We start from the raw sequence: 21815 nt of genomic DNA on the forward strand, positions 1-21815 counted from the left end.
GGTGGTGTGAATTCACTGGCTCCACAAGTGACTGGACAGTGGGGCCTTGCATTAGTGACTTCAGAGCACTAAGGTTTGGTCTTCTCATCTGCGAAATGGAACAATAACGGTCCCTTTCATGGTTTTTGTGAGAATGTAACGTAACACAAATGTGTTGCCACTGAGACCCGGAAACACTCCACCTCCTGCGCTGGGATCCAGGCCTCACCCCGGTCCTGTCCCTTTACCTTGAGGGGACCCTCCCAAAGACTCTCCCTAGAGGCTGTCCTCTCTAAAGATTGACCCAACCCTCTCTTCAGCCCCAAGCAGCTACTCGTGGTGAATTGAGCCATCCGGGCTTCTCAGTCTCTCGCCAGGACCTTCCCAGCGTTCTTAGCGCCTCAACTTCATTTCCTGCAAAGCACCCCTCTTCTGCACCCAGAAACACACATTCTAAGACTTGGGGCCTTTCCCTCTGCTCCCACTGTTGACTTCTTGGGATCATTTTGGTTGTTTCTGTTCCCTCTGGCACCTCCATCCCTGCTAGTCTTTGGCCATGGTTTCTTCCTCATTGTCTTTCCCCTAAGAGGGTGTTAAGCCTGGACTTTCAGGCCTTCAAGGCCCTGTGTTTCCCTATTGAGTTATTTCACAGAGTATGGACTGCCAAGGCTAGGGCCCTAGCTTTGGTGGATCATAGAGCCTCTGGCCAAACCTCATTGGCTTCTCTGGTCCCTCAAGAGAACCCTGGAGACCCTGTCCCCAGGGCAGGACAGGGCAGAAAACGTGCAAACTGTGCCACAACTCGTGGAGTCCTATTTGCAAATCTGGACCGCCGACCAGTCATGCTGGCCCCTTTCCTTCAGTGCAGCACCTAGTAAGGAGTTGGAGGCACCTGCCCTGCAGAAGACAAACCCCAACCTCCAGCCTTGAGAATATCCCAGGACCTAGAGCCAAAGGTCATGGCTGCTTCTCTTTTCCTTACCCCTGGGGCCCAGAGGGGTGGCCACTACTTTCTCAGCTTTCGGCTCAGGCCCCTTTCACTGGGCCTTCACGGTAACCATCTGCTGCCATGGTACCTGGCTTTTCCTCTCAGGAAAGTAGTCCTGCCATCATGGCTACTAATTGTTCCTTAGAATGTGGATTTGCCTCAGCTATGGAACATTCTCAGCAGGTCAGGGGTGTATGTAAAGGACAACTCCCTCTTCCAGAACTTTTTGCTCAAGACAAAGATATCTTAGATCCAAAGGTCAACCCAAAGCCATTATTAGAGAGAAGCCAGGAGAAGGGCAAGAGGGAAAGGCAGGCCCAGGTCTTGGTAGGAAGGAGGCCAGCAGGAGCTTCAGAGCAGAGCCAAGAATGAGACAAGTCCCCAAGGCAGGTTCCTCCCCTTTCCTCCTTTCTCACTCTGTGCAGGCCAGACTGTGATATTCTTGGCCTTTGCCTGGACCCCTTCCCACAAAGTTGGGGTGTGAGCAAATAAAGCCTTCAGTCCAAGGCTAGCATCCCCTAGCATGGAAGCAGAGCACACTGCACAGAAAGGTGCCATTCTCTGGCCATGGGGGCAGGAGACAAAGCCAGCATCCAGGCACTCTAGGCTTGGCTGTGGGCAGATCTCAACCACCTAGTCACAGCCAGAGAGCCTGCATCCCCTACTCACAGCTCACTCCTGGGCTGCAGCTTAAGTGGCTGCACTGAATTAAAGGATGGATTGAGGGCCTGGAGAAGGCCCTGCACTGACTGACCCCCAGCCTGGGGGTGTTTAAGTGGGCTGCGAGGCTGGGTGGCACTGCAGGATAGCACTCAGGACCCTCACTCTGGGCCCAGAGTGCTCTGTACTATTCTGGCCAGTTGACCCCCAACTCTTGACCAAGCTCTGGACCAACTCTTGACCAAGCTGCCCCAGTCTGCTCTGGATGCTTCCCTTCCTAAGGAGGAATAGGAGGCTCCTGACTCCCACAGAACCAAGATGGGGTGGCCGATAGCTTCATTCAGGCTCAGCCTTACCAAAACCCCGGTTTCCAGACCTCCCACAAGATTGACGACAGCACAACCTTACTCAGACAGGTCATTTATAAAACAAGTGAATATTCACAAACAAACTATGGGAGAAACACACTTTCCCAGCAATAGAAAATCTCTATAAAGTGCATTTTGCCCGCAACCATCTCTTCCCCATGCTGACCCTTAGGTCAGGATTTGGGGCATTGTTCCGAGGGAGCCCTCAGGGCCACCTGAGCTGGGAGAAGGGAGGCATGAAGCCACTGTGGAGCTCCAGGCTACTGGACATACCCTCTCCACCCTGCCCCTCCCTCCTGGCTCCAGGAGTGCACTGCCTCCAGGAGTGCACTGGCAGGTTGATCTGGGAACGGGCTGGCCTGCCAGGGATGGTGGAGAAGTAGGGGGAGGTGGTTCTGCCAACCTGTACCTTAGGAGAGAGCCAGCATCAGACAGGCAGGAAAAGAAATCATCCTGCTACCTGAAGGCACTGCTAGTGAATACTGAATCTGGGCCTCGGCCTTTGGCCTTCCCACGGTCTCAGATTTGTCCTTCCAGGTTTGCTTTACTCTCTTTCTGGCAATGGCCTCTGATACTTTCCTCTCGGCTGGGGCTGAGGGAACAGGGAAGCCCCCAACCCAAGCTCTGAATGCACACCATCCCCTGTGCTCTGCTCCCCTCCAACGATGACGGGACATTTCTAGTGAGGGTGACATACATACAACAGTTGGACTCTAAAGGCAGCTCTCTGGCTGAGAGAATCTGAGGATATCTCAGGAAGAAGCCTGTCAGTGTGGTGGACAGCTATAGGAGATGGGTCTGGCCCCAGGGTTCTGGTCCAAGGACAGAGGACAGTGAGGGATCGGGCTGGCGCCAAAAGAATTAACAGATCTGAGGCTAGGAAAGGTCACAGGGGAGGTAGAAAGGAAATGGCCCAAAGGCCAGCTTAATGATACATGTGAGGACAAAAATCCAAACAGGAATCAGCCTCATAGCCACACACATACACACACGTACCACATACACACACACACTCTTTGTGGCTCAAGTGCAGGCCACAGGGTGGAAGGAAGACTTGCTCTCGTTGGCCACTATTGTCCTTTCCATGACATCTTTCTCAACGCAGGTCTTTTGGCAGTGGGAAGGAAGAGGTGGGAGGCACAGGCCACTCCTGGAATGCGAGGGTTGGCTTCTCTGGGTCAAACCTCCCACCTACTGCTCCTGGAAGGGATGGTGTGCTGGGTGTAATCTCTGCTTGGACTTTTGCCAACTGCCCCTGGCAGTCCCCATCCCTGAGTCCCTCCACCTGAGTCCTTGGAGCTCAGCTACTGGGAGAGCTGACACGGCAGTCTGGATGCTGACAAGTCCAGGGCAGGCCCTGGAAGCCAACAGAACAAAGACTAGAATGGTTTCCCTGGCTGGGTGTCAGCTGTCCTCACTGGCAGCACTGTGGTGGTGCCTTGGAGTGTGGCCAGAGAAACCAGGGGACCTTATGCCACTGGAACCTGGGCTCCTCCTGGTAGAGTGACTGAGTTTGACTCTGGCCCCTCCACAGCTCCTGGGTAAGCTCTGAGGCTGGCTCTCAGCTTCTGGGAAAGGAACAGTGACAGCTGGGATTCTCTTTCTAACTTAGGTTCTAAATCCTGAAAAGGTAGGTGTGCTGTCTTAGGCTCCTATTACAGTACCAGGCATATCCCACACCAGTCAGGTATCTGCATGTACTTCTGTAGGGTGGTGGAAACTTTTTAGATCTGTCTATGGCCTCATATGCTCAGTCCCAGATGCCCAAGGAAGGGCCTGGGACTGAGCCCAGTAGCAGAGAATTTTAAAATAAGAAAGAGAGGCCAGGTGGCTACGTCTGGACAGCATCCATCCACTCTGGCCTGCTCAGCCTCCAGGTCAGAAAGCAGGAACTCAGCAGGGCTCTGGCTGCCTCCAGAATCCCATGCTTTGGACAACAGCCAGAACTGCTGCCCTCCTGCTCCACAGTCTGACGTGAGGAGGGAGGGAAGGAGGTCTAGGGAGGCAGATGCCAGAATCCCTGCTAGGGTCCTACCACTAGGTTCTGTTCAGACAAGGCAGCTGGCTTGCAGGGACAGGTCTCGGCTGAAAGTCACTGCCATAACCTCGAGCCTTGTGTCTGGAGGCCGGGAAACAGCACTGGCGTGCTACAGGTACTCTCCTAGCCCAGGCAACATTCAGAATCACGAGTGTCGACAGATGCATGCACACGCAAACAGGCACACCACTCCCTCCTCTGCACACGCGCATACACACACACACATGCTCGCTCTATCTCTGCCCGGTGATCAGCTTCTCTGCAGGTTGTACTCTGCTGCCGCGGTGGCTGCTTGGGCACCCAGGCTTTGCTCACGGAGCAAGGGCTCTGCAGCTGGAAGAGAAAAACAAGTGCAAAAGGAGCATTCAGGAGGCTGCTCAGTTGCCCAGGGACGCAAGCTCCTCTGGCTGCTTCTCTGGGGACACTCAGAGTGGGAACTGGGAAGAGCTGAAAGAGTGAGCTGAAAGGGCCACGGTACCTGGGGACAGGTTGTTGTTGGGATGCCACTGGGATGAGAGAATACTGCCCCTCTGAAGTGCTGATGCAGGACAAGCTCCCCCCTGCAGGCCCTCCACCCAGGGCTGCGGGCAGCAGAGGAGGAGGAGGAGGACAAGGCTATGTGAGAGTCACGTGAAGCCTTGGGGGATACTTGCTCAGCTATGACAAGGGCAGCTTCTGAATCAAGGCACAGCAGCTGCTGCCAGAGATGGAGAATCAGGAAAAAATGGCTGGAAGAGAAGCCCGCTGGGACCAGTAATTTTGAAGAGTAAGGCAATGACTGAGTTTAGAATCAGCAGGTGAGCACATTTCCACATATAGATGAAAGCACCCTGGCACAGTGCTGGAAGATTGTGGGGGCAGGAGGGAGAGAGGAGACACAAGGATGACTCATTTTAAAGATTTATGACATCCGGAATCTGGGGCAAAGAGAAGAAACAGCTTCATCCCTGATAACAAAGGAAGGACAGGGTGTGCCTGTCACAATGCTGGGTTATCTGTTTAAATAGGTTTAGTGTGTCTGAGAGTCTACAGAGACACACAGTGTCCCATTAAAAGTTTGTGCAGTTTAAATGTGGGTGAGGTAGGTAATAAGTAGGCTTGCTAAGCCTGCCGTGGGTCAGGTACTATACACTTGTGCTACGGCTGAATTCTGCCCCCCACAAAATTTTTATATTGAAGTCCTAACTCCCAGTACCCCAGAAGGTGACTGTATTTGGAGACAGGGTCTTTACAGAGGTAATTAAGTTAAATGAGGTCATTAGTGCAGGCCCTAATCCAATATGACTGGTGTCCTTAAAGGAAGAGGAAATTTAGACCCAAACAGTACAGAAGGAAGACCATGTGAAGATATAAGGAGAAGATGGCTGCTTATAAACCACAGAGAGGAGCCTCAGAAGAAAAGAAGCCAACCCTGGCAACATTTTGATCTCAGACTTCTAGGCTCCAGAACAGTGAGAGGACAGATTTCTGTTGATTAAGCCATGCAGTCTGTGGTACTTTGTCATGGCAGCCTGAGCAGACTAACAAACTTGAGATCCCAGTAACCTTGAAGCTTGCCCTCCATTTTTGTTGAGAAAACAGAAACCAGAGGAGAAGGAACTTGCCCAGGACAACAGCATTCATAAGTGGCAGAGCCAAGAAGGAAATCCACATCTGTCTGATTCTCAAATCTGTATTTTTACCAGCAAATAATCTCTATGATAGTATTGCTCATTAAGACTTTTGGGGAAGACTTTTAGAAGAAATTCAACATGGCAGCATGAAGACTAATATCCAACAGACATACATGTGAGTTAAGCTGTTATTCAAAAAGGGAACATGCTCTTAAAGTCAAAGACATTGGAGGCAAGGATTCAGTATTAGTCTTCTGACACATGCGATGCTTTTAAGGCCACATACTAAATCTGAAGCAGATTTTATCGGATGATAATTTATCTGGAAGCTGGGCAAAATAAAGAGCAGACATAAGAGTGGGTACCTGTATAGGTCAGTACTGTGTCTTATTCTTTTTTTTTTTTTTTTTTTTTGAGACAGAGTTTCACTCTTGTCACCCAGGCTGCAGTGCAATGGCGTGATCTTGGCTCACTGCAACTTCCGCCTCCCGGGTTCAAGCGATTCTCCTGCCTCAGCCTCCTGAGTAGCTAGGATTACAGGCATGCACCACCACACCCAGTTAATTTTGTATTTTTAGTAGAGATGGGGTTTCTCCATGTCGGTCAGGCTGGTCTCGAACTCCCGACCTCAGGTGATCCACCCACTTTGGCCTCCCAAAGTGCTGGGATTACAGGTGTGAGCCATCGAGCCCGGCCTTTTTTTTTTTTTTTAAATAGACAGAGTCTTGCTCTATTGTCCAGGCTAGAGTGCAGTGGTGTGATCTTGGCTCACTGCAACCTCTGCCTCCCAGATTCAAGCAATTCTCCTGCCTCGCCTCCCAAGTAGCTGGGACTACAGACACCCACCACCACACCTGACTAGTTTTTGTATTTTAGTAGAGATGGGGTTTCACTATGTTGCCCAGGCTGGTCTCGAACTCCTGATCTCAGGTGATCTGCCCACCTTGGCCTCCCAAAGTGCTGGGATTACAGGCGTGAACCACCGCACCTGGTTCTGTGTTTTATTCTTTAACATGTGTGTTATTTTCAATAATTTTTCCCTTTAAGCTTGTACTATAATAACCTAGCCTTTTTTTTTTTTCGCTACAAATAAATGTATGTATTATTAAGGTGTACATGTGTTTATTGAAATATGCTGATTGTGAGTGTATACTCCACACACAGGGCTCTCTCTGGCCCCTGTTGTTAAACTAAAGAGATGGCTATTCTTCTGAAATAGAAAACTCAGGATTGCAGGATATACCACAAAAGGTCCTCGTTACCCAACACCTCCATTTTTTTGTGTGTGTTTTATCCATTTTCAGGGATGGGGGAAGATAAAGAGTGCATGAAGACTCCTTAGAATAATGCTATTAATCTGGGGTTCCTGGGCCTTAAGGAGTCCAAGGATAGGCTTTGGGGCAGTCCATGGAGCTTCTGGAGTGATGTGCACATTGCTCTCTGTGTGTGAACATATGCAGTTTTCTGGGTATGGGTTCTATCCTCCATCAGACTTTCCAAAGTGGGGAGTAACCCAAACAGGGTTTAAGAACCAATGTCTAAGCTTAGAAGATAAAGGGGTGAGGTATAGTCAGGTGGATATAATAACAATTCAGACATATGTTGACTTCAGCACCAGTTAGTTTTGGGCACGCTAATGAAGGGAGGTGGCAGTGTCCTGGCCTCAGATAAGCCCTAGTCACCCAAGTCCCTCTATGATGGTTTCAAATCTACCAACGCAGAAAACCAAGGTTTAGAAGAACCAGCTTGGCCTTGCCTGCAAAGCTAGTCAAAGGCCTATTCAACTAGTTACTCAAGCTGCTTGATCAGCAGATAACTAGTTGGTGCCGTGCTCTTGTCCTCAAGCTAGGGCATGTGTCTGTAGAAAAAGGGGTCTGGGGAAATCAAATGAAGTCTTGCAGAAAAATGATGACAGCGGGACTAAAGGGAAGGGAAGAACAGCCAAGGGGAGGCAACAAGGGAGAAACTAACTCATAAAACATTCACTGAAAAATCAATATCTTACTTGTTCAACTCTTCCAACCTGTCATTAATACAAAAAACACAGACGTAACTAGAACAAAAAGTAGTGGAAAGACTGTCTCCCTCTGCACCCCAATGTTAGTTAGCATGGCCTCCTGGGTACCTTTGCCCTCACACCCCTTCCCATCCACTAGATGCTATCAAGAACCCAAGTGTATAAGTCCGCCCGTCCCTATGCTCCTCACCCTGGTAGGGTGGATGCACCTGTGCAGGCATGAGTTTATGCTGGCAGAGGGTCCACAACAACTGATGGTTTGGAGGAAACTTTGTTTGCAGACTGTCACTGAGTCTCAATGTTTCCCTCTCCCCATCATATTGGGCAAGGCACAGTGCCCAAGAGCTTGAGAAAGGCAGAGGTTTGCTACCTGCTTCCAAGTGAGGGCCAGGGAAGTACAGCTGGGCCTGGATGGGAAAGAGAGCTGAAGCTCTTAGCTCAGTCTTATTCCTCAGGTCAACCACACCTTTACCCCTCCCACAGCATGCAGATCATGCAAGAAAGTGGAAGGGACAGCCATCAGTCAACGTCTACTTATGAAGTACCAGGGAAAGCGCTAGGGGACGTGAGTCTAAACTTCTTATTTTCAAGGCAGGAACTGAGAATCAGAGAGGTGAGACTATTTGGGTGGAGTCTCACAAGAGGCAAGTGGCAAATCTGGGACACAGACACTGGCCTGAGTGTAATGCGGGCAGGTCTGGGGCGCAGACGCTGGCCTGAGTGTAATGCGGGCAGGTCTGGGGCGCAGACGCTGGCCTGAGTGTAATGCGGGCAGGTCTGGGACGCAGACGCTGGTCTGAGTGTAATGCGGGCAGGTCTGGGACGCAGACGCTGGCCTGAGTGTAATGCGGGCAGGTCTGGGGCGCAGACGCTGGCCTGAGTGTAACGAGGGCAGGTCTGGGATGCAGACGCTGGCCTGAGTGTAACGCAGGCAGGTCTGGGATGCAGACGCTGGCCTGAGTGTAACGCAGGCAGGTCTGGGATGCAGACGCTGGCCTGAGTGTAACGCAGGCAGGTCTGGGATGCAGACGCTGGCCTGAGTGTAACGCAGGCAGGTCTGGGATGCAGACGCTGGCCTGAGTGTAACGCAGGCAGGTCTGGGATGCAGACGCTGGCCTGAGTGTAACGCAGGCAGGTCTGGGATGCAGACGCTGGCCTGAGTGTAACGCAGGCAGGTCTGGGATGCAGACGCTGGTCTGAGTGTAACGCAGGCAGGTCTGGGATGCAGACGCTGGTCTGAGTGTAATGCAGGCAGGTCTGGGATGCAGACGCTGGCCTGAGTGTAATGCAGGCAGGTCTGGGATGCAGACACTGGCCTGAGTGTAATGCGGGCAGGTCTGGGATGCAGACGCTGGTCTGAGTGTAACGCGGGCAGGTCTGGGATGCAGATGCTGGCCTGAGTGTAATGAGGGCAGGTCTGGGATGCAGACGCTGGCCTGAGTGTAATGAGGGCAGGTCTGGGATGCAGACGCTGGCCTGAGTGTAATGCAGGCAGGTCTGGGATGCAGACGCTGGTCTGAGTGTAATGCAGGCAGGTCTGGGATGCAGACGCTGGCCTGAGTGTAATGCAGGCAGGTCTGGGGCGCAGACGCTGGCCTGAGTGTAATGAGGGCAGGTCTGGGATGCAGACGCTGGCCTGAGTGTAATGCAGGCAGGTCTGGGATGCAGACACTGGTCTGAGTGTAACGCAGGGCTCTTTGGCCAATGCCACACTGCCTCTACTTCCACTATTTAGCATTTTACCAATTGCTAGTGCCTTTCACCTTACAATGACAGAGTATACAACTAAACTAGTGTCAAAAAGACATCAAGGAGAATCCAGAAGTCAGGTTTCACTTGATGATTTACCCAGTCAGGCTTACTGCAGGGCTAACAAAAGCTGGCGGGGGAGGGGAAGAGGTGATCCTTGGCCAGGAACCTTTTGTATTCAATGGGGCTTCTCTCCACAGATCAGTCTGTACCAGCAGAAGGGCAAATGGAACACGTGAGCTGTTCTCCCCACGGTAAAATAATTGGACCAATGAGAGAAATCTGTACACAATTCAAGGCTAATGGAATCCGAAGCAGTCAGCAGCTTTGGGGATTATGGGGAACCATTTGAAACAATAGCTATTTGGGGGCTGGCTTGTTTTTCAGTTTAGTGAATGCTGTAAAATAAAACTTAATGCACAACAGACAGTTGGTGTGGATTTGAGGTAAGTGTGGAACCTACTGATTGGAGGCCATGTTTTCCTACCAGATCAGTTTAAATTTTAAGTGACTGTCCACCCTGTACACTGCCACAGGTCTGAGGCATTAGAAAAACAGAATCCAGAACTATAGAGCTCAGAGCTAAAGGAGACCTCAAAAGGCCCAGGATGTAGCCTTCAGGCTGGGGAAGAACGACTATTCACATCTTACACCTAAAGCATGGCAGAAGAGCTATGGATCCAGCCCAAAGTCACACAATTTAAAATGACAGAGGAAATGGGGGACAAAGGGACAAGTCTCCCCAACCCCCACCCCGCCCAATATAATATGATACTAATTTGGGCTACATAGCCACAGCTCTGTAGTCCATTCAGCTCAGGGTGCTGGCTCTGACTGAAGTAACCCCAACATAATCAAAGACACCCGGAGAAGAATGTGATTCCATTGGTATAGTGCATTTTACATATTCAAAGACTTTTCACATGTGGTTTTTCATTTTCTTTCCCTAACATGTAAGCTTGATGGGTAGGGCAGGTGACAAGATGCTATTATCACCGTTTTACAGATGAGGATGCTAAGCATCTTTAGGCCCAGGTGCCTCTGCCAGCACATGGTGAGACATGGAATACTCTCCTCTCAGCTGTTCCTCCCTAGTCTGTCTTGGAGGGAAGTCTGCACCTCCCCAAGTCCTCTGACCTCTGGACCCCCAACCTTCACAGTCTAGCCTGGTCTAACTCCCCACTGAGCCACCACTGGAGGGCAGAGTAAACCTCAAGAATCAGTCCTTAAAATCCCAGTAGGCCGACAATCTTCTGGACTCCAGGGCAAGAGATGGGTGCTTACCTCTGCACCCTTGTCATGTCTTCCCTTGGAATCACTGCCAAGCCTCTCAACTGGCTTTCTCACTCCCACCTGTTCCTCTGCAGGTCCTAGCCCAATGCCTAATTCATCCTCCCAAAATGCCAATTTGATCATTCCTGTTCCAAAATGTTTCTTCACTCCCAGAGAGTACACCAGCAGACTCACATGCCTGCCATTTACAACCCTCCATCATCGGACCCAACTGTAACCTTGTGTTCCTCTACAATAATAATCATAACAATACCTATAATAATTGCTGCTTACCAAGGACTTACGAGCCACACACTTGAGAAGTGTCTTGCCTATTACGCAGTCACCGTTAGCCGTCTACCAGTATCCACACTTCCTGGTTAACAGAACCTAAAATGTGTTGAGGAGGCAATGGGCCTGGCCCAGAAAATGGATTTTGATTGGTCTAAGTCAGTGATTCTCCAAGTATGGTCCCGGGACCAGCAACCCTTATAACACAGAACTGCAACCTCTTCTGTGCCCTGACCTTACTTTCTTACCCAGCTTTATTTTATTGTTTTCATAGCACTTACGGCCTCTTGACATTTTCTTTTTTTTTTTTTGGTGAGACTGAGTCTCGCTCTGTCACCCAGGCTGGAGTGCAATGGCGTGATCTCAGCTCACTGCAACGTCCGCCTCCTGGGTTCAAGCGATTCTCCTGCCTCAGCCTCCCAAGTAGCTGGGACTACAGGCACCTGCCACCACACCTGGCTAATTTTTGTATTTTTAGTAGAGACGGGATTTCACCATGTTGGCCAGGCTGATCTCAAACTCCTGACCTCGTGATCCACCCGCCTCAGCCTCCCAAAGTGCTGAGATTACAAGCATGAGCCACCATGCCCGGCTGGCCTGTTGAAATTTTAAATATTTATTTGTTTACTGTCTGTCTCCTTCCACTAATACGCACCCAAGGGGGAAGGGACATTGCCAGGCTTGTAGACAACCACATCCCCCAATGCCTGGAATGGTGTCTGGCAAAGTATGAGCTCTTGATATGTGTACAGAAGGAGTGCAGCTGCCCTTGCTGTCCCTTCTCTTTCCTCTTTGATCAAGAATTGATGGCTGAAGCAGGGGCTGCCATCCAAGCCCAGACCACCAACACTATTTCTGGGTCCCTTGTTAGGTAAGAAAAATAAGCCCCTATTTGTTTTAGCCACAGTAATTGAGCTTTCTATTATTAGCAGACCCCTACATTTCTAGCTGACACGTACAGATTTAATTTTTTTTTTTTTTTTTTTGAGACGGAGTTTTGCTCATCACCCAGGCTAGAGTGCAATGGCGCAATCTCAGCTCACTGCAACCTCTGCCTGCCAGGTTCAAGCGATTCTCTTGCCTCAGCCTCCCGAGTAGCTAGAATTACAGGCATATGCTACCATTCCAGCTAATTTTCTATTTTTAGTAGACATTGGGTTTCTCCAAGTTGGTGAGGCTGGTCTTGAACTCCCAGCCTCAGGTGATCCACCCACCTCAGCCTCCCAAAGTGCTGGGATTATAGGCATGAGCCACTGCGCCCGGCCCAGAGTTAATCATTTAATTGATGCAACAGCAACCTAATTTATAGGTGAGGAAACTGAGTCTCATAGCAGTTAAGTCATTTGTACAAGATCACATAAACCTTCAGCTGTTTTTCTTGTTCTAAGTGCCCTGCTCACTGCCTGAATCCAATTCACTTTTCAGGCCCCCTGGTGCAAACTTCTGTGATGTGTTTCCTGATTGTTCCAGACCACACCAGCTCCCTTCTGCTAAGCTTGTGTAGTCTGTATCATTTATCCAGGAATTCTAGGTTATTGCTCCTTTTTATCTAAGCAGACTGTTCAATTCTTGTGGATGGACAGCACATCACATTTTATATGTTTAATGCTCCCCCTTCTTCACCCACCTGCTGGCAACAATTTCATGTTGAATTGGACACCATTAACTTACTAAGCAACCTTGACCCAGACATTTAACCTCTCTGTTCTTTGGTCCTCTCATCCGAAAATCAGAGTGTCAGCCTGGCAAGTTCCAAATTTGTAATACAGGATGAACTTTGCTTAGTATCACAGAGCTAAGAGATAACCGAGAGAGTAGTAGGTTGCTAGTACTCCCAGGAACAAGACAGCACACATCTGTCCATCAGCAATGACTATGTCAAAGAGCCCAGAAAAGGTGAAGGGTGCAGGCATCAAATGCCCATCTCAGTGAGCACACAAATCCAGACACTCAAACCAGATGGCTGCAGCCTGGCCCTGAAGAAAGAGGGATCTGATAAAAAGAACCTATCAGCTCCATGGAGAAAAGTCACCCTCCATGACGAAGACACGGTGCATAAGGAACAGCCTGAGATGATGACTCAGAGGGGACAGGAATTTACATTTCCCCAAGAGGGGCATAAAAGGCCCTTCCTGCCCTGGGAAAGGAGAAGCCAGTGTTTTGACGACATTCGGGAGGCTTCCAAGATAAGCGCTGCCAGGGAGGTGCAGAGCTGAGGCCACAGGACGGGTGAGAAGGGAGGAGAGGCCGTAAAAGCAAAGATGATGACAGATTGCGTCTACTGGTCCTCAGGCAGGGCTGGACCGAGTGAGACACAGCACAGCCCTCTGTCCAGGCTTCTCAAGGTCAGTACTGCCCTCCACTGGCTGGCCTACAGAACACAGCCTGTCGGAGAGCAGGGGGCCTGGAGCAGCCTCAGACCCTGCAATGGGCCTTTTCCCCACTGCTTCACACACAGGTCTCAGCTTTCTTTTTGTTGAGCATGATTCACTTTAATAGGTAGAAAGTGCCACCCCTCGCCCCCATGCCTCCCTTTTTCCCTTAGCTAGCAAAAAAAAAAAAAAAAACAGAAAAGGGCTTGACTTTTAAATCTCTGATAAAAGTCAGAATGGTGGGATTTTTGAGCTGAAATCCTAAAAGTCATGCAGTCCCACCAGATTGTTATTATTATTGTTTTTAGAGATGGAGTCTCACTATGTTGGTTTGGCCAGGTTGGTCTTCAACTCCTGGCCTCAAGCGATCCTCCCACTTTGGCCTCCCAAGGTGCTGGGATTACATGCACAAGCCACCACAGCGGGCCCAATGGTAAGGGTCACACGGATATGATCGAGAAAGTACTCATTCCCTAAGCCAGGAATGAACCCGGCTGCCACTGTAAAATGGTAAAGCTTTAGTGGCTGAGCATTGGGTGGTCCCACCAGATTTTCATCTAGTTTGTTATGTTTTAACCTTCAGCTGGCAGGGCAGTAGGCACCCCCGCTCCCACCTTCCTTCCTGAGGTTGAATCTAGACTGCTGTCACTCACTCTCAGGCATCCTTGCTCGGCAGCTCTGGGGTTGGCAACTCTGCCACCTTGGCCCGTTTGCTGAGTTCTTCACCAGGTGGTTCCTCAGCTGCTTCCAGCTTGCGTTTGGGGGATGCTGGGCCACTGGGTAGTGGTCTTGGGCCTGTAGGGAAGCGTGTCAAAGGGTCACACAGACTGTGCATGCAGCCAAACTGACCCCACACTATGCAGCAGCAGTCTTTAGGGGACAGGTAGCACACTCATCAGTGGAATGCCAGCATGCTGCTCCTCAGACTTGCCCCTCGGCCTTGCTTTCAGCAGTGACTCTGCCTGGAAATGTGCAAGGAGAACATGACCGAGCAGGCCTGCTGGTAGCAGGGCCCGCTTTTGGGCCCCAAATGGCATGGGCTGTGGGCCAGAGACTGACTTGGCCTGCCTGCTGTCCTTGCTTTGAAGGTGAGGCATTCCCTCTGCAACCCTGAATCAGCCTCCCTGAGCAGCAAAGAGCAGGGCCCCTGAGAAGGAGGCATGCTGCCCATGGAGGCAGCCTAGCTGGCCCAACTAGAAAAACCCATGTTCGTGCCATCTCATGTTACTCATCTTCATCCCCAAGAAGGGAGGAGGCTCCAAATGCAGCAAATCTGTCCAGTCTTTCTCTGTGTGGCCACCACCCTGTCTGTGCTGCCTCCTCTTTGGCCTCCCTATGCCCGCTCTGGCCTACACTGTCCAATCTCCACCCAGCAGGCCAGGGAGTTTTTTCAGACCTAAGTCCAATGATGCCCTGCCCTACTGACCATCCTTCAGTGCACTGAAGGCTGAATCCTAGTCCTCGTCTTGGACATCGGGCCTGCCACATGCTGCTCATGCTGTATCTTGTCCTCATTTCCCCAGCTCCTCACTGGGACATGCCGCCACACTGACCTCCCTTCGGTTCCTTGAATGGGCTAAGCTCGGTACTGTTTGTGAGCTTTTTCTTGCTACTCCTTCTGTCTGGAATGGTATTTTCTCAGTGTGTGGCAGGCCTGGCTACTGCTCATGATGTGGGTCTCTGCTTACAGAGGTGTTCCCCGACTGCTCCAATCTCAAGTGACACAGAAGAAACTTTTCTTTCCCAGTCCCTCTGTCAAGACACTCGACTTTCTTTTCCTCCAAAGCACTGGTTATCTGGAATGATCCGACTTGGTTCCTTTACTATCTGACTGCCCTGGGTGAAATATAAGCTCCATTGGGCAAGGCCTCCTTCTGGCCTCAGTCCTGAATGACTGAAGTGCTGGCACAGGCCACAGGAGGCCATTGGAGGCGGGCTGCTGCTGCTCACCTGCACTGTTCACGCTCCCAGCCTGGCTCGAGCTGGGCTCTGCCACAGGGTGACTGAGGTCTTCCACACAGGAAGGGACAGATGCCAGTAGACCTGGGAGAGAGGCGGGGAGTAATCAGAGTGCCATCCCGCAGGATTGCAGAGGGTTACAGGGAAGGATGAAGCAAGCTGGGGTGGGGAGGATAGGAGCAAGACACTGAGGTTCCATTTCTTCCCACTGCCCCACAACTACTCAGGGAGGCCCAGTCCATCCCAGCCTGCAGTGTCCCATACCCAGAGAAGGTGTCAACCTGAAAGACAACACTCAGCCTCCCTTTGCAAGTATCTGGCCATCCCCATCTGGCACCCCCGAGTCTGCAGGTGCTGTCCTTCCCTTCAGTGAGCTAGGTGTTTGTGTCCTTACAGAGTCCCCGGTAGCGTGAGAGCTGCTGGTAAATCTGCTTCATTCGTTCAATGTTCAGCCGGCTGGTCTCGGCATGGTTGACGATGGGCCGTGGGTAGTCCACACCAATGATGCACTTGGCTGCCTTCTGAATTGACTCTGGGGCATTCCAGGGTTCATAGATGTATCGAGAGGGGAACCCTTTCAATTTTGGCAGGTATCGCCTGAAATAAGACACACCAGATGACCCATCAGCATACCTAGACCCTCCTTCAAAGGGCCCTGGGTATCCCATCCTAGTAGGAGGCCACAGTGGTCAGAAGCCAGAAAGCGTGGTCTGCATCCTCACCTGATGTAGTCTCCACTGGGGTCCGTACGACGGCCGAAGCCCACAGGGCAGTAGCAGTGGAAGAACTGCTGGAAGAAAGCACTGCAGGACAGCCACATCCAGCTGCCTGCGTTCACGCTGAAATCTGCATCCAGGAGCAGCTCATCAAATACCTAGATAGGGGAGAGGAGGATCAGCCTCCTTGGGGATCTGCTGCCATGTTTTTTCCCAAGTCACCACAGTGCCCCCAGGAGCCAGAGTCCTTCTGCTGAAGGCAAGCCACAGAGGATCTGGAGGGGATCTCCTGGACCCAGAAATCCCACCCCATCCCTCAGCCGAGAAGGGGGCTGCCCTTTGCTGGTCCTGACCAGAGGGGTACAGGCCAGCTTTTCGCTGAGAGAGCACTCACCCGGACCCCGCTCTCCCAGCTGACCCAGAGGTCCCCGCGGGTCAGGAAGCAGGCCACGGCGTGCCGGGCCAGGTGGTGGATCCAGCCCTCCTGCCTCAGTTGAGTCATGATGGCATCGATCCAAGGGAAGCCTGTCTTGCCCTCGGCCCACTTGGCCAGGGCCTCAGGATTGCGGTCCCAGGGAATCTGGATGCAGATGGGGTTCCCCTCCATGCGGTCAAACCTGGGGTTGTTGGTAGCTGCCGTGTAGAAGAACTCTCGCCACAGGAGTTGCCCAAATAGGGAGAGGGGAGGTGTGCTGTTCCGCTTCACCTGAGGGGTAGGGGTTGCACATGGATACGAACACTCACCCAGCTCTTAGCATGATGCCTCTCAGGTCTCTTCTACAAAGGAATCTGGGCCCTCCACAGACCTGGCAGCTCAACTCCCAGATGTGGAGGGACTATCCCCTAGAAGTGGCACAGTGTGCCTGCAGGTGCAACACCCAGGCCCTGCCTGCACTGTGCCACTGCTCCGAGCAAGAGGAAAGCTACAGAGGGCCGGGCAGCAGGAAGGGGCCTCACCACACGAATCTACACTAGGACTCAAACTTCCCAAGGCTGGTCATGTTCCTTGTCCTCAGAGTTCCTTGTTTGGGTCCACCTTCTAGAAAGTCAAAAGGAGTTTTCCTATCAGCGCACATGAAAAATACTTAGTCTGGGCCGGGCGTGGTGGCTCACACCTGTAATCCCAGCACTTTGAGAGGCCGAGGCGGGTGGATCACCAGGTCAGGAGATCGAGATCATCCTGGCTAACATGGGGAAACCCCATCTCTACTAAAAAATACAAAAAATTAGCCGGGTGTGGTGGCGGGCGCCTGTAGTCCCAGCTACTGGGGAGGCTGAGGCAGGAGAATGGCATGAACCCGGGAGGCGGAGCTTGCAGTGAGCCGAGATTGCGCCACTGCACCTCCAGCCTGGGCGGCAGAGCGAGACTCCATCTCAAAAAAAAGAAAGAAAAATGCTCAGTCTGGATTTTGGTTGAATAAGTTATACACACAGCCTGGATCTGGGGCCATAAGGTAATTAAGAAATCAGACCTCCAAGCAAATAATGACTTCCCTAAAGTCACAAGATTACTCACCAAACTGGCAAAGCTATCCCATGCCACAAAATCTCAATAATGGCAAGGATAAGGAGATAACATTAAAAAATGTAGATAGAGCCAGGTGTGGTGGCTCACATCTGTAATCCCAGCACTTTGAGAGGCTGAGGTGGGTGGATGGCTTGAGCCCAGGAGTTTGAGACCAGCTTGGGCAACATGGCGAAACCCAGTTTCTACAGAAAAATACAAAAAATTAGCCAGGTGTGGTGGCATGCACCTACAGTCCCAGCTACCAGGGAGGCTGAGGTAGGAGGATCACCTGAGCCCGAAAGGTTATGGCTGCAGTGGGCTGTGTTCACACCACTGCACTCCAGCCTGGGTAACAGAATGAGATCCTGTCTCAAAAGCAAACAAACAAACAAACAAACAAATGTAGACACAATGGCTAGGCATGGTGGCTCACGGCTGTAATCCCAGCACTGTAGGAGGCCAAGGGAGGATAATTGCTTGTGCCCAGGAGTTCGAGACCAGCCTGGGCAACATAGCAAGACCCTATCTCTACAAAGAATGTAACAAATTAGCTCTACTTGAGAGGCTGAGGCAGGGGGATTGCTTGAGCCTAGGAGTCTGAGGTTGCAGTGAGCTGTGATCAGGTCACACTACACTAGCCTGGGTAACAGAGCTAGACTTTGTCTCTTAAACAACAGAAACAAAAAAACCGGCACAAGATGAGGTGATCACTCTGAATGTTGACTGTGTTGCCCTCTCTCCTTCTGGGGACAGTTAACACAGGCTTATTTGCTTCTTGTCTATACAGCACGGCTCTGTGTGCAGCCCCTCTAGACCACTCCCTCCATCGCTGATGGGCAACTGCTGTTTCTGGACTCCACTTCTGAATGCTGTGGACACAGCCCCAGAGTGGGCAGCTATGCTCTTCCACTTCAGACTGGCTCCAGCCTCACCCTCTCCATGCCTGTCACCCTGGGGACCTTGCCCCGTCCACCAGCTGCCAGAGGATATGCCACCTCTAGGGTCACACCTGATGCCTGCTTTACTGCCTGTCCTTATTCTCTACATGGTAGTCTGGGCTTCATTCTGGTGGGCAGTTCACTCTGTGCTTGGCTCTGCCCTCTTGGATACTGACTCTTCTCTCCTCCTCTGGACTATCCACACACACTTAGGCCTTTCCAGGGGCCACAGCCCAACCCCCTCCCACCAGTGCCTTTTTTAGGGTGACTGACAAGCCCAAAAGGCCTGGCTGCAGGCCTTAGCTGCAATGTGGGCACGTATGTCCCCCTTACCTTTTTATACAGGTCCCACAGACGGTAGTAAAAGAGGCGGCAAGAGAGACAACCAAAGCGCAGGTAGGGACTGAGGCCCGTGGGGCTGGCCAGGAGGGAGTTGGCATTCATTCGGGGTCTCTCATAGTTGGCAACCCAGGCCTACAGCAGAAAGAGAAGGTGGTAAAAGGAAAGGCCTGGATGTTACAGAGGAAAAAATGGAGGCATTGGGTGGTTAAGGAACTTGCCTACAGTCACAGAATAGCCAGCCATGGAGCCAGCACTTGAACATTGTGCTTGTCCAGCTGATTTTGAAATGGAACCACCATCAGACCAAACAACGAGGCCATGTCCTTCCCTGACTTGCTCTTTAATTTGCAGGGTGATTGTGAACACGTTATTACGTCCCTCAGCTACGTATCTATTAAATAAGAACAAAATTTCCAGTCTCCTGCGGATTAAAATGAGTTATGAAAGAATTCTGAAAGCACTGAACGAACTCTCTAATTATACAGCAGGAAACACGGCTTCTACTTTACAGAAAAGAATCTCTCTCTCAGTCCGTCCTCCAGTCACTAGTGGCCCTGAAGTTATATTATAGACACCAGGGACTTCGCACTATTGTTCAACAGCAGCTGGGGAAGGAGGAAACTTCCAATCCATTCCTGGGGACCAATGGAGTCATTCATTTCTGGGGCCATGTGTCATATAACATTATCGGTCATGTTTTTATCATCACTGGTTGCTGGCATAGGACTTTACTTTCCTGACTCGCTGTTCCATGCAGTCTCTCACGACCTTTTTTTTTTTTTTTTTTTTTCTGAGACAGAGTTTTGCTCTTGTCGCCCAGGCAAGATCGTGCAGTGGCATGATCTCAGCTAACTGACACCTCCGCCTCCCAGGTACAAGTGATTCTCCTGCCTCAGCCTCCCAGGTAGCTGGAATTATAGGTGTGCACCACCGCGTTCGGCTAATTTTTGTATTTTTAGTAGAGACAGGGTTTCACCATGTTGGCCAGGCTGATCTTGAACTCCTGACCTCAGGTGATCCACCCACCTCGGCCTCCCAAAGTGCTGGGTTTACAGGCATGAGCCACCGCACCCGGCCTATTTTCACTTTCTTAACTTTCAACATCCTTTACTCCTCTCCACAATACTGTTTCACAACCTTGACTCTCTTCAGGCCTCCTGCTCCACACTCTGCTAGATACAGAAGCCATCAGGTGGGAAACACCTCTGCTTTCAGCCACTAAATCTACAAAGTCACCTGCACCCACACCTACCCCTCTTCCTCCTCCCCTCCTGTGACTCCGCCCAAGACCAAGACCTCCAGCTGCTCTGGAAGCCCCCTTTCTTCCTTCTCTTGCATGTTCAACCTTTCTTTCTAACTCTTCACTCCCAAAACATTGAGGAAATAATCTCGTTTCTCCTTTTTGCAAAGACAACAAAATAAAAACAAAGGGCTTCTGGCAACCCTGTAGACTTGGGCCCTTTTTCCTCCTTCACAGCCCACCTCTCTGCATTTCCCCTCCCCTACATCCCCTACCTCCAAATTTCTGGCCGACCCCATCCTGGCTTCTGCCTTGACCACCTGACAAGGCTGGCTCCCACAAGTATTCTGTGACTTCTGTGCCAGAGTCCTGTAGGCACTTTCTGTCCTTGTATTTTGGGATCTCTCAGCAGCACTGAACCTGCTGACTGTGCTGTCTTACCCTCTGTATTCCTTGGCCTCTGTGACTCCACATCACCTGGTATCTCCCGGCCGCCTGGCGCTCTTGGTCTTCCACCAGCTCCATCTCCTCTACCTCTCCCTTAAATGTGGGCACCCAGGGCTCAGTCCTAGGTTCTCTACTCAACTGTGTGCCTCGGCAAGCTTATCCAGGCCCATGGCTCCCGGTTCCACCCCTCTGCACACAATCACCACATCCATACCTCTAGCCCAGGTTGCTCCACCCAGCTGCCTGCTAGAAACCTCTACTCAGCTGCCTCTCAGGCACCTCAAGGTGGATGTGCCCTTTTCTTTCTTTAAAACCACACTCCCACTGGCCTCCCTACCTCAAATAATACACTGCTGGCTACTTAGCTGCCCAAGGCACAATCCTTTATCCCCTCACCAAGTCCTGTCAATTCTACTGCCCAAATATTTCCAAATCTGTCCTTTTCTTTCCATTCCCTGCTGCCACCAACCTGGTTCAGGCTAGGTCATATCTAGACTGGACAATTGTGACAGCCTCCTGACTGGCCTCCCTGCATCCACTCCCATCCCCTGCTAACTCGTTCTCCACACTGCGACCAGAGTGATGTAATGTCTGTTCCTCGGGATAATGTGCACAGTGGGCTTCCTGTTGCTCTGAGGACAGAGCCCAAATCTTCACGAAGGCTTTTGTAGCTCCCCAGCACCCAGGCCTTTCCAGCTCTGTCTCTTGCCCCTACTCTTTTTTTTCGAGACAGGGTCAGGGTGGAGCGCAGTGATGCGATCTCAATGCATTTGAACCCTCTGCCTCCCGCTGCCCCTCCTCTTTACGCATCTGCTCTCACTGGCCTTTGCCTGTGCACAAGCAGCTGCTTCTGGACCGCTGCCTTCCTTTCCCTCAACTTCACCTGGTTAACTGAAACTCTTCCTTCAAGTCGCAACCTCAAGGCCGCCTCCTCTGCAGGTAACCCCTGTGGTATCAGGTTAAGCACCTCTAACAGACACTAGGGATTTTTGCCTGCACATACCTTTGCTAGCCCCCCGCTTTTAAAACATTTTTATTTTTAATGAAACATGGATACAGAAAATCACACAAATGTGTGACTTAATGAATTATTCTAAGGCAAACCACCAAGGTTTGGGAAATAGCTTTGACAGCCACTCCAAGAGTCTATGTGCTCATCCCAGGAATAGTCCCCTCCTGTCCCCCAACATATATAACCCCTACCTCAGCTTTTATAATACACACTTTCTGAATTTCTGAAATGTTTACATTTTTCTATTTTGGCAAAACATGTTTGAAAGGAAGGACTTTATTTTTTCACAGTTATTCCCTGTGTTAAG

The 21815-nt window shown here is 51.0% G+C and overlaps 1 protein-coding gene across 1 annotated transcript in view; it reads right to left on the reverse strand.

Moving 5' to 3' along the window:
• Positions 1–2031: 2031 nt before the first annotated feature.
• Positions 2032–21815, reverse strand: part of CRY2 (cryptochrome circadian regulator 2) — a 37879-nt gene continuing 18095 nt past the window's right edge. The window contains exons 6-12 of the mRNA XM_008000546.3: positions 18801–18941; positions 16417–16728; positions 16029–16180; positions 15701–15903; positions 15298–15390; positions 14001–14142; positions 2032–4366 (exon numbers count right to left, since the gene is read on the reverse strand). Of these exons, the coding sequence (XP_007998737.1) occupies positions 14003–14142; positions 15298–15390; positions 15701–15903; positions 16029–16180; positions 16417–16728; positions 18801–18941 (1041 nt within the window). The 3' untranslated portion in view covers positions 2032–4366; positions 14001–14002. The remainder of the gene's footprint in view (positions 4367–14000; positions 14143–15297; positions 15391–15700; positions 15904–16028; positions 16181–16416; positions 16729–18800; positions 18942–21815) is intronic.

Source organism: Chlorocebus sabaeus, chromosome 1 (genome assembly GCF_047675955.1).
Source record: "Chlorocebus sabaeus isolate Y175 chromosome 1, mChlSab1.0.hap1, whole genome shotgun sequence".
NCBI lineage: Eukaryota > Metazoa > Chordata > Mammalia > Primates > Cercopithecidae > Chlorocebus > Chlorocebus sabaeus.